This window comes from Choloepus didactylus, chromosome 1, assembly GCF_015220235.1.
Source record: "Choloepus didactylus isolate mChoDid1 chromosome 1, mChoDid1.pri, whole genome shotgun sequence".
Lineage (NCBI taxonomy): Eukaryota > Metazoa > Chordata > Mammalia > Pilosa > Megalonychidae > Choloepus > Choloepus didactylus.
In genome coordinates this window covers 244,182,382-244,195,228 of record NC_051307.1, presented here as the reverse complement: position 1 = coordinate 244,195,228, position 12,847 = coordinate 244,182,382, and the positions used below count along the sequence as shown (strand labels likewise).

General features: G+C 52.0%; 1 protein-coding gene across 3 annotated transcripts in view; it reads left to right on the top strand.

Annotated features, from left to right (window-relative positions):
• SLC6A6 (solute carrier family 6 member 6) overlaps positions 1 to 12,847 on the top strand; it is an 83,728-nt gene that overhangs the window by 48,017 nt on the left and 22,864 nt on the right. For all 3 annotated transcript variants that reach the window (XM_037802613.1, XM_037802620.1, XM_037802616.1), the window contains 2 exons: positions 4,536 to 4,668; positions 12,280 to 12,414. In XM_037802613.1, the coding sequence (XP_037658541.1) occupies positions 4,536 to 4,668; positions 12,280 to 12,414 (268 nt within the window). The remainder of the gene's footprint in view (positions 1 to 4,535; positions 4,669 to 12,279; positions 12,415 to 12,847) is intronic.

The following is a 12,847-nucleotide window of genomic DNA, read 5'->3' as shown; positions in this document are numbered from 1 at the left end:
AGAGCCGTGACATGTTCCCTGGCTTCTGGACAGGGAAGGATCTTGTCAGTCGTCCCCACCAGCCCCCTCCACCCCCTTCCAGCAGAGAAACAGCAGGTCCCTTAGAAGTGGGGAGACACAGCTTGATTCTTAGGCTCCCCTGCTTCCCAGCTGTACCCCATGAGCCAGTTCTCCTCTGTAAACTGGAGCTGGTGCCTCACAGCCTTGCTTGAGTGTTAATGAACTTAAGAGTGACAATCTCAGGACAGAGTCCCCAGTCACTGCTTGTGGGGTGCAAGGTCCCAAGAGGGTAAGAGACAGGCACATGGTTTCATGCCCAGCTCGGAATAGCAAAGCTCCTAGCTCCGACCCCCACACATCACCCGGTCCTCACTAGCCCAAGATCATGGTCAGAGATGCGACCCCACTGTTGGGTTACCCATAGGTAACCCTGTATTCCCCATCCCCATCCCTACCCCCACCCGGTCTTTAAAGCCAAATCTGGCAACTAACACACCCTTTTCCAGATCCCCAGGAGAAGCTGCTGGCACCCCGGGGACTGCCATTTCACACTGGCTTTATAATTAAACACCGAGTCTTGCTGTGATGAGGAGGCACGACTTCTGTCCCCATCGACACCCATCGACCCCCATCCAACCCCATCGCACAGGCTTGGAGGACAGGTGGGGCCAGAAATGGCCAAATCCACCCCCCTACCGCCCCATCAGGCTGGAACCGAGCCTTCATCCCCTGCCCCTGGGAGCTCAGCACGTATCATTAGACTTCATTACAATCAAAGAAATGAGTCATATTTGCAAACAGCCCTGCTCAGCCAATCTTCCCCTGCAGCTGCCGGAAGGGGGAGGCTGCGAGTGGCCCCGGGGTCGCCTCAACCGGGCGCTTTTATAATTGTTGCCTCCAGCAGTCTCCAGGGGCCTGGCCTGCGCTAATAAATGGCTGGACCGCAGTCAAAAGGAAACGATTTGGCCCACTCGGAGGACGTATTTACATCTCTGAGTGCCGGCCGGACGGCAGCAGGGCGGCCGACTCCAAACAGACATCCAGGCGATTCTTTTTTGGATCCCACCCTGGAATGAATCATTACTATTCTTGGACAGGAATGCGGCTCACCCCTGGATCCCGTCCCTCCCGAGGGAGGGATACGGGGAAGCCCGAGATGGCCCGAGACCCTCACGAAGGACAGCACAGGGGTTGCCGGACCCCAGTGTGGCAAGAGAAAAAAAAAAGGAGCCCAGGTTCAAGATTGATTTAAAAAAAGAAAAAAATCTGGGTGATTTCAGGTGACTTCCTGAACCTCTCTGAGCCTCAGTCTCCCCATCAAGCAAATGGGTACAATTAATTCACTCATCTTATGTTGATTGGGCACTGATCAGGGATCCAGCAGTAAACAAGACAGACAGTGCCTGCCACATCATTAGGAGAGACAGACATAAAACAGTAACACAAATTAAATTGAAAGCCAAATGATAAAAAGTACTGTGCAGAAATATAAAGCAGGGGCAGAAGAAGGAGAGTAGCCCGTCTGCCCTGGGGGAGCGAGCAGAGCTTGAAGGAAAGGAGCGAGTGAGCCGTGTCCTCTGTGGCCGAGGGAACGGCCAGTGCAAAGGGCCTGGGGCAGGAGCCCGTTCAGCCTGTTCCAAGAACGTCTCAGAGGCCTGTGTGGCTGAAGGGAGGAAGTAAAGGGGGCGGCGAGGGATCAGGTTCAAGACGGGACGACTGCCCGTCATGGCTGGTCCGTGATATTTGCAGTTTATGCCTGTTGTCCTGGTCTCTCTTTCAAGGTCTGGGTTTGAATTGCAGATAATTTTGTCACTCCTGTCAGTGAGATAAAAAAGAGTGATGGGGCTGTGCAGGCGGGCCTGGAAGGCCAGGGAGGTGGGAGCCTTGGGGAGGGAGGGATGTGAGCAGAGGACAGGGACTCGGGTCTTGACGGATTCCCTCTGGCAGCTGTAACAAGAGCACACTGTAGGGAGCCAAATGGAGGCAGGGAGGCTAGAGAGGAGGTTGCTCATAGAGGCGTGGACTGGGTGGTGGCCGTGGAGCGGGGAGAGGTGTTTGGATTGGGGACAACTAGTGCCGCCATCTCCTGGGGTGTTCAGGAGGTTCTGATGAGCATGGGACTGTGGCCTTCCCTTGGGTTACAGCACTTTAGAGTTTACAGAGCATTCCCTGCACTGTGGGAGCCATCAGCCTTGGGAGGAAGGCCCAGCAGGGATCCTTACCTGCTGCTTGGTGAGTGAGGGAGAGTCTCGGCCGGGATCCACGTTCACGTTCAGGCCCGTCTGACCCATTCAGGCCTCAGTGGCTTGTCCCTGAGATATCTTTGGAAAAGAATGTCATTTACTTTGGCCCTGGGCCTGCGGCAGGAGGCTCTGTGAGGACAGCCCCTGATCGATTGGATGCATTTGTTCCATTCCCAGTATCCTGTTAAAGACATTTTTTTTAATTTCAAAAATTTTTTATAAAGATTAAATACGTGACATAAAAAAAAAAGATGTTCATGAAAATTTGGCTTTCTCCCTTCCAGCCCTGCATCCCCATGTCCCATCCCTAACCCAGAGGCAGTTGCTAGAACCAGTTTCTTGCATGTCCTGTGTTTTCAAGGCCAAATGTCCTTCTCCTGTCCCTCCTTTTATTTATGGGATAGATAATATGTCAAATGCACTCTCCTTTGCCATGCTTTGTCCCCTTTCTGTAAAGAACACAGAGACCTTTCCTGTTCTTTCTTCTGGCTGAATAGTATTTGATCGTGTGCTTGCCCCATGCATGGTTCACTGAGCCCCAGTGGGTGGACATTTGGGTGGTTTCCAATCTTTCACATTTAACGAGGCTGCAATGAATAGCTTTGGGTGGACGCCTTGTTTCCGGCCACACGTGCAAGTATAATTGCAGGAGAGTCTTAGACACAGAGTTGCTGGCTCAGAGAAAATGTGCCTTCAAATGTGGCTGCCTGGCGCCACGAGACCCTCCCAAGGGAGTCCCCTCAGCGACTGGGGAAGCAGGTGTGTGACTCGGTTGCTTCCTTTTCGCCTCTATGGCTGTCAGGGTGTGCAGAATGAGCCGTTGTGTTAGCGGTGGGCACCAGAAATATGAATCAACTGGTCCTTGGCTTGGTGTGATCAGGATCAGGGCTTGGGGATTTTAAGCTTCTCAATCCACTTGTCTTTCAGGAAAAAAAGAAAAGGCTGTCTTATGCCTGGGCATTGCCTCACATTAACTGAGCACCTACTATGTGCTTTATTCTGGGGAGGGAAGTTCGGGGTCTGGAGGGCAGACAGACATTGGGTCGGAGGGTGACCTTCGGACGTGAGCGAGGGCAGCCCAGAAGACAGACAGGGCCACCGCCCTACAGTGGCAGTTTGAGGGGACCTCAGGGAGGCTTCTCCAAGCTTGAAGCATGATGAGGGCCAAACCCCTGTCATGGGAGAGGGTGCAGAAGAGAGCTTTCCAGGCAGAAAGTGCAGAGGTCTGGAGATGGGAAAGCTGCTCCTGCTGAAGATGCTCATTCCCGAGGAAGCCTGAGGTCCCAGGGCTTTCGCTGAAGGTGCCGAGGTCTGAAGGCCAAATGGGGCAGGGCTTTGGGTTCTAAAGCTGCTGCAGCTTCTGATCACCTTTAAAAGACTTATTTCAGTGAAGAGCGGCTGTGTGGTGGAGTCAAGAGAGCTCTGGCTTTGGGTCGGGTGGGCCTGGGTTTGAGCTGGGAGCCCACCCGCTCCAGGTGGGCCCATGGGCAGGACCGATGTCCCTGTGCTCAGCTATGGGACAGTGGGAACAGTTTCTCTGGGCATCGGTGACCTGGGCAATGGGTGTGTTCTTGGCTTCAGTGCCCCTTGCTGCCCCGAGTCCCGATGACATGCTGGTAACAACTGCTAAGGTTTATTGAGTGCTTGCTACTACCCAGGGCCTGTATTTAATACTTTGCATGGATTTTTCTGCTCACAGCAAGCCCCTGCAAAGAGGTGGATGTTCTACAACCCCGGACAGAACAAACGCTCTGCTCTCTTGAAGCTTAGATTTTAATAAGAGTTGCAGAGTAGAAACAGGGATGAGAAAGAGAGAATGTTGGGGTTGGGTAGTTATCCCCATTGTGTAGATGACGAAACTGAGTTCCAGAGAGGTTGGGCAATTTGCCCAAAATCAGGGGTCAAATGGCATAGCCAAGATTTGAACTTGGTGTTTGGCACACAGCAGGGCTGGAGAAGGGCCTGCTGAGGTCACACAGAGAATCTGTGCCCATTTTACAGTTGGGGAAACTGAGGCTTAAGGGTTGGTTAACTTGTCCAAGACCAGGCTTGAATGAGCCTAACTCGGGAGTCTGAATCCATCCCATCTCTGTGACAGGGGTATTTGTTGCTTCCCAAGATTGATGGGGACCCCAAGGCTTGTGGGGCAGGGCAGGGCAACTTGTGCAAATGTAGCACCTGTGCCAGGATTTGAACCCCAGCCTGTTGGGTTTTGGGTCTAGGTTCTCCCCTGTCCAGGTCTGCGTGCCCCAGGCCTGCACTGACTCCTCTCCACTCTGTGTTTGCTTGAAGGCGCAACGTGCTGAGCTTGTCTTCGGGAATCGATCACCTGGGTTCTCTCAAGTGGGATCTCGCCCTCTGCCTTCTTTTGGTCTGGCTGATCTGTTTCTTCTGCATCTGGAAGGGAGTCAAGTCCACAGGGAAAGTAAGTTGTACTTCTCTTCCCTCCCTCCCTCCCAGAGAGAAATACTAAGCAGAGAAAATCTCTCGTCCCCTGCAAGGGCCTTTCTGTCCGAAATTAGCACTGGCCTAGGGGAGGGTTAGCCAGTGTGTGCCAATGAAACAGCCCTCCAAACAACAACAAAAAAGGACAAAGCACACCCTGGTTTGTAGCATTGGCCCATTTCATGTCTGATTTCAAGTCATCGACGGTTTAACAACCAGCTTGCAAAATTTTCCTGAAAATATAAGTCATCTCTTGAGCCTGTGTGAGCCGGCTCCCACACACCGCTGGTTTTGCACATAAGGAAGTGTTGGTTGGTGATGCAGATGTTTGCAGATAGCTTATGTTGTGGTCATAACTAAGAAGTCAGCTGGTAACAAGAGTTTAGCCGACAACTGTGTTGATTTTGAGCTATTTGCTGACCACACCAACCCTTGCTTTGCAGAAGTGGGTTGTACCAGCGGCATATCCCGGCAGCTTGCTAGAAACACAGACTGGTGGGTCTTCCCCAACCTGCAGAATCAGAATCTGTGTTTCGACAACGTCCCCAGATAATTCAAATGCGTCCGATAGTTTGAGCAGCACTGTCTTAGGTGTCCGCTGCTAAGTCAGATGCACTGAGTTATCTTAAACTAATGCTTTCTCTGGTGATGATGATGTCAGCCATTCAGGAAAGTGTTTGCTGATGATTATATCAGCTGATAACTGAGATGTCAGCTGTTATCCAAGGTTATCAGCTTACCCTTGAGATATGTGATGCTGGTGAACGTGTTGCAGGGTGACTAGGATGTTAGCAATTAACAAATGTGGTCGGTGATCATTAAAATGTCATCCTGTGCTTAAGGTTTGGCGTGTACCCGGTATATTGGCTACAGTGAAAATGTTGGCTGCTGACTAAGCCGTCGTCTGTTAGCGGTGGGGCTCAATAAAGCCGAGCAAGTACTGGACAACTCATTCTGAGAACAGAGGCCAAAAAAGGGGGTGTCTGAGACAGTCAGAGCGGAGAATCCTAACCCAAAAAACCAACCTGTAACAAAGTTGTTGGCTCTGCCTTTGATGTTCCCCTTTCTCAGAAGCATTTGCATCTTGATAAGGAGAAAATCTCTTAAGGATCAAAAAATCTCCTAGGGTCAAAAAGGTTATTTCTTTATTTTTTTAATGCTCTTTATTTTTTTTAATTCATTTTTATTGAGATATAGTCACATACCATGCAGTCATACAAAGTATACATTCACTTGCTCACAGAACCATTATATAGTTATGCGTTCATCACCAAAATTGATTTTTGAACACTTTCATTACCACATACACAAAAGTAATAAGAATAAAAATTGAAGTGAAAAAGAACAATTACAGTAAAAAAGAACACTGGGTGCCTTTTTTTTTTTTTGCCCCCATTTTTCTACTCATCCATCCATACACTGGACAAAGGGGAGTGTGGTCCATATGGCTTTCCCAATCACATTGTCACCCCTCATAAGCTACATTTTTATACAACTGTCTTCAAGATTCATGGGTTCTGGGTTGTAGTTTGATAGTTTCAGGTATCCACCACCAGCTACCCCAATTCTTTAGAACCTAAAAAGGGTTGTCTAAAGTGTGCATAAGAGTGCCCACCAGAGTGACCTCTCGGCTCCTTTTGGAATCTCTCTGCCACTGAAGCTTATTTCATTTCCTTTCACATCCCCCTTTTGGTCAAGAAGATGTTCTCCGTCCCATGATGCCAGGTCTACATTCCTCCCCGGGAGTCATATTCCACGTTGCCAGGGAGATTCACTCCCCTGGGTGTCTGATCCCACATAGTGGGGAGGGCAGTGATTTCATCTGCCAAGTTGGCTTAGCCAGAGAGAGAGGGCCACATCTGAGCAACAAAGAGGCATTCAGGAGGAGGCTCTTAGGCACAATTATAGGGAGGCCTAGTCTCTCCTTTGCAGCAACAGTCTTCCCAAGGGCAAGTTCTTCAAACCACCAGTCCCCTATGTCTGTGAGCACATCAGCAAACATCGAGGTGAGGAAGCCCAACACCACCTGCATTCTCCACCAGCTCCTCAGGGGGGCTCTGCATATTTTTTTCTTTTTTTTTTTGTTTTAATTAACTCTTTTTCAAAAGGGTTATCTTCAGGTGGGCATTGGAGGTACGGTGTTGGGCAGGGGGTGACGTTTGGAGAAAGGACTTTTGCTGTAATAGCCGCATACTTGAATTTAGCATCAAGGGATGTGCTTGATGCAGACCCACGTGAATAAAATTGTGGCTCTCATCGAATCCACATAATTAATCCAGTCCCATGCTTGGCAAGATCTACAATTCCGGGGTTGCAGAGGTAAAATGGGAATCTCTGGAATGGGGCCCTGTTTCTTGGGCAGAGCTGCACTGGGAGCCTAAGACCCAGTCTGGAGAGGGAGCAGGCCAGCCACAGAGCTCTCTACTTACACCTGCCCCTTCGCCCCAGAGGCTGCAGGGAACACTGCCCCTGCCCTGGGCAGGCGGGGAGGGGTGGGCAGCCAAGAAAAGGGGAGACAGGCAGGAAGAGAGGTTATTCCCACACTTCCTTGGATAGCACTTTCACCTGCTATCCCATTTCTTCCTAAGTCTTGTGAGAAAACCATTCATCTTGTCACTTTTCATTAAATGATAGGGAAACTGAGGCTTGAAGACATTAAGTGGCTTGTCCAAGGTCACTGTCATTTCTGAGCATCAGTCTCCTCATCTATAGAATGGGTTGGAGTGAGGGTTAAAATGAGGTGTGTCGACACCTGACATGGCACATTAACTACTAAAATCCCTTTTTTGCTCTGTCTCGGTTTCCCCCACGTAGAAGTCAGTGTGTCAGAAGTTTCTATGGAGCACCAGTCCTGGGCAGAGCTGTAGACAGAATCATTTACTAATATTTTTTGAGCCTCTCCTCGGCTCTACTGTTCTAGGAATGGGATCGGGGGTCGGGTGGAGGTCACCAAAACAGATGAAAATCTCTGCAATCAAGATGCTGACAGCCCAGCAGGAAGAGTCAGATTCTAACAAGATAAATGGGTAAAAGGTATAGGCATCAGAGGGTGACAAACTACTGTAAAGAATAAGGCAGGGAACCAGAGCAGACAGTGTTGGGTTGAGGTTTTAAATAAGGTGGCCAGGGAGAGATCTCTGAGAATGGTGACTTTGGGACAAAGTGCTGAAGCGAGTGATGGGGTCAGAGCGTCTGGAGGAAAAAAATTCCAGAGGGAAGGAAATAGCCTGTGCAGAGGCCCTGAGGCTGGCCTGACGCACCTCCACGGGGAGCCCCCAGTTAATGATGGAGGCTGATGTCCACCCAGAACAGTAGGCAGTGGTTGAGACAATGGAGCGTGCATGTGGGAGAACAGGAGTCAGAGCCAATAGCCCAGGAAGCCGGCTGCAGCCAAAGACGTGACTTGCCAGAGGTTCCCCCCACCCCACCCCTGGACATGACCTCCTCCTTGGGGTGGCTCCAGGACTTAGAGAGGGGGATGGTGTGGTTCCCAGAACAATAGCAGGGCTTCGGCCAGCCCAGAGAAGCCAAGATAAACACAATTGGGGCACTGTGGGTATCCTCGAGCTCTGAGCCGAGAGGCTGCCCGCCTGCTCACCCACTGGCCATGGTGGGGCCAGCCTGAGCAGGAGCCCAGCTCTGCGGCCCACAGCCCCACTCCATGGCTGACACTGCTCCAAAAAGAGGAGTCCAGTGGAGAATGGATAGATACAGTGACCTGAGTTCCTATCACTTTGACTTGCCGAGTCGCAGTTTCCTTTCTGTAATTTTAGACACTCCGGGGGTCTGGAACTTGACGTTCTCTTAATTCCTTCAATGAAGAGTGCTCCCTGTAGCTCATGTGTGCTAGCCACTGTTCTGAGTGCTGTTTATTAGCTCATTTAATCCTCATAACATTCTGGGGTCAGTGCGATTTGGAATCTCATTTTACAGATGGAGGTCCAGAGAGGGTAATTAACTTGCCCAAGAGCACAGCTGATTAGAAAGAGGTAGGGGATTTCTGTTCTGCTCTTCCAAAGCTGCATGATTTGGAGCAAGCCCCTCTGCCTTTCTGAGCTTCAGTTTCCCTTTCTGTGAAATGAGTTAGCCATGCTTCCCCCCACGGGTTGCTGTGAGGGCTGTTTGGGCCTGCCTGGGTGCTGGGCACCAACTGGGGAACCCCACCTCCCGTAGCCCCTGTCTGGTTTGGGGCAAATGACCCTATGACCTTCACCTCCCCCAGGAAGCTCAGGAGCAAGCAGCAGCACGGAGACTGGATCCCCCACTCCCTCTTGCCTCTCAGGCCAACCCTTTCCCCACTATCCTGAGGGAATGGGGAAAAATTGTCCTTGCAAGTTTCCAGGGCAATTGGGCCACAGGGCTTTTGGGTCGAGGGCCCAGAGGAGCTACAGATACTCGCCAGCAAGAGCGGAAAAATACCACGTCCCGTGGCAAGGCCTGCTGGGCCACCTGCCAGAGGCCCACTGGCAGCGGCTGGCACTGGCTTCTCCCACGAGGATCCCGAGAGAGGCACGGAAAAGTTGAGAGAGTGGCTCTCAGGGGCTCGTCCTCGGAGTGGCAAGTTCTGCAAAACAAGGGTGGCTTTTGGAAGTGGCGGCTGGGGTGGGGCTGTCTGACTCTGGAGTTTGTGGAGCAAAGACATGCACACACATATCCAAAAGGCCCAGACTCTGAAGCCGTTTGGCCTGGGTTTGAAGCCCACCCCCACCACCTACTGGCTCTGTGATCTCAGGCCGCTGGCTTGACCTCTCTGGACCTCAGTCTCTTCTTCTAGAAAATGGTGGTAGTAACAGTACCTACCTCTTGGCCATTGTGAGGATTAAATGAGCCAATATGTGTGAAGCTGCCTTACTTAGCACAGTGCCTGGCATGCAGAAGGTACTACATAAGTTATGGCTGATAGAAATTAAATACATGAGAACAAAGGAAGCCCCTCCCCCTGCCCCTGACATTCCAGGTCGCGTGCTGTTTCCCTGGCACACAACCCTCCCGCCTTGGCCCAGGTTGTCGGGCCCAGTGGGGACCCAGGTGGCTTTGAAGTGGCAGCCCTCTGGGGACCTGCCCAGGGGGCTGCTGTCAGCAGCTATTGTTTGCTAGCTGCCGGGGCGTGGCGCAGCAGCTGGTGGCCCCAGAGGTGGAAACTGGGGGCGCCCGTCTGCAGGAAGGGAGGGGCAGGCTGTGGGGTCGGGCTGGCTTTTGTGCTCGTCCCTCACACCCCTTCTGTGACTTCCTGGTGTCCCCCGCCTTGGGAAATCGGGAAGATTCCCAGCCTCGAGGAGGAGAAAGTCAGAATGGCTGGGGAAACTGAGGCCCAGAGAGAGGAGGGGCAGCCAGTGAGGAAGAGGGCTGGGATCCATCCTTTCAACCTTGTAGAGTTCCTTGAGTACCCGTCACAGGCCTGCTGATGTAAATTTGGTGACTATTCATTCACGTTATCTGGACAAGAAAGCCAAGTTCAAGTTCACATAGCTGGTGGGTGACAGAGGTGGGATCAGAACCCACGTCTGAGGGATCCCCCAGCCGACCCTCTCAACCCCTCCACCGTCTCCCCATAGAGCAGTGGAACTCTTTGATTCCAAGCCCCTCACTTCACAGATGCCCAGAGAGGGTTAGCAACTTGATGAAGGTCCAACAGCAAGCCAGCCTCTGGGCTTAGATTCACACCCTAGGGCCTTGACCACAGCCTCCCTCTGGCCGTTGGATTAGATAAACTGGTGTGAGAGGGCTTTGAATCAAAGTTGTGTTGCTGCTGCTGCGTGGAGCTCTGGGACAGTCCCAGCTCTGCCACTTAGGTGCTGTGTGACCCTGGGCAAGTGATTGGCCCTCTCTGGGCCTGTTTCCTCACCTACAGAATGGGGATAGTAAGAAAACCTACCCGAAAGGGTTAAAGGCAGGATTGAGCGAGTATAGAAGTTTTAGTCCTTAGAATAGCACCAGGTACACAGCAAGTGCTCAATAAATGCTGGCTGGTGCCGTTGGGCTGAAGGCAGCTGAGCCTGGTGGGGCCCTGAGAGCTTCCTTCTTGCCCTTTTCCAAAACCCATTTCCAGTTGTTTCTATGAAAGGAATCGTGGCTCAAAAATTGTGTTCCATCAGGGGCTCACTGAGCCAAGTGGGCAAGGTTTAGGGTTCTCTCAGCACCTGTTAGCATGTTAGCTCCCTGGGTCCCAGAAATGTCCCGCAACAGGAGCCAGGGCCCGTCCTGGCACAGCCCCCAACTCCACGTGTACATTGAATCTGCTCTCTGGGTCTCAGTTTCCTTGCCTGTAAGTGGGGCATGTTGACAGTACTCCCTGGTCCCCCCCAAGGCCTTGACTCTGCAGGCAAGTCAGCAGCTCAGGAGACCAACATGCACTTCCTGCACGTCACCCCCCACTGGCAAAGTAAAATGCCCTGTGCCTTTGCTCAGAGCCAGGTGGCTAGCTTTCTTTGGGCTCTGGGTTCAAATCCTGACTTCTATAGATGAACCGGGCCAGTCCTTGGGCCCAGCTGAGCCTGGATTCTACTCATAAATTGGGCTGCCAGCGTGCTACTTTTTGGGATGTGGCCCGGGTGAAGAGGGCTCGTGCCATGGGAGTCCTTATTTAGCCAGGTGCCCTGGTCAGAATTTTAGGATTTCACTGTCCGTTCACACGGGCTCTTTTGAGCGCCTTCCAGATGCACACGCTGCCCTAAAACTGTACGTTTGGTTGAATGAAAAGATGGGAAGGAAATACCTCCACGGAAACAGAAGCCCCAGGGATGGTTTGGGAGGCCAGTGCTTTCAGGACAGGAGAGGGAGAGAAAGTTGGGGGGAGTGGATCATTTCTAGTCTCCACTTCCTACCCTGTCTTGACTTGGGTGGGACATGCTGTATGACGCAGGGAAGGGCTTGGGCCACTCATGAGCCCAAGAGAGATGGGGGCCTTTCCCCAGCTTGGCTGAGGGGCTTTGAGAGGCCTCAGTTGGTTCCCAGAAGTTTCTGTGTGATCCCCACGCAATGCCAGTGTCAACCTTGGGCTCTTTCCTGAGCACCTAGTACATTGCCACGCTCTGTCCACACTCTGTTTCACGGGTGTTTATAAACATTATCCCACTGAATCCTCAGCTCACCCCTCAATGAGGCGCTTCTCCTTCTCTTACCCTGTTTTACACATGAGGAAACTGAGGCCCAGAGAGGTTAAGCAACATGCCCATGGTCACACAGCAAGTAAAGGGGCAGAGCTGGGATTTGAACCCATGCTTGTGTGATTCTTGACCACCAGGGTCACACTAAGCACTGTGGTAGGCACCCAGCACCACGTGTCAAGGACAAACTCTGCGGTCTTTTATTTTGTATTTTCCATCTCCACCCATGAGAGCAGGGATTTATTTTCTGTCTCATTCACCCCTGTATTTTTCAGGGTCTTAGGCAGTGCCAGGGACATCGAGGAAGTAGGTGCTTGTCTTATACCCAAGTTACAGATGAGGAAACCGAGGCCCAAATAGGCAACGAGACTGGTCCAAGCTGAGGCTTGAACGCAGGGGGGCTGGCTCCGGAACCCGTTCTCTGTTGGCCTCTCAGAGAGGTTGTGCCTGGGTCTACCTGTGTCTTCTCTCGCCTTCCCCTGCAGGTTGTGTACATCACTGCCACCTTTCCTTTCCTGATGCTCCTGGTGTTGCTGGTTCGTGGACTCACGCTGCCTGGCGCGGGCATAGGCATTAAGTTCTATCTGTACCCTGACATCTCTCGCCTTGAAGACCCACAGGTACTGTGGGGCAGGGGACCCCCCCCCCCTTCAGCTGGGCCAGCACAGGATGGGTGGGGCACGGAAGACAGCCAGCAGCCCCCAGCCAGCCAGGCCGTCACCAGGCCCATGGCAGGTGCAGCTGGTTCAGAGTGTCCATGGAGCTTTCCGGGTGTGTGTGTGTGTGTGTGTGTGTATCTTTTCATGCCAAGGACTCCTGAGGCTGGCCAATTAGAGAGTCTGCTTTAGGCCCTGTGCCAGGTAAGGGAGAGAAATCTTTTTATGATGCTCATCTCCCCCCACCTTCCCATCTCGGGCCCACTCCCCTGCCCGTGCTGGCTTCCTTGGCCGAGGATGGAATTCCTAGTTAACCGCTTCTGGAAAGGTCAAGGGGAAAATCCTGAAAGTCCGCCTTCAGGTACAAGGCTCCGTGATCTCAGGGAGTTGGAGCAAA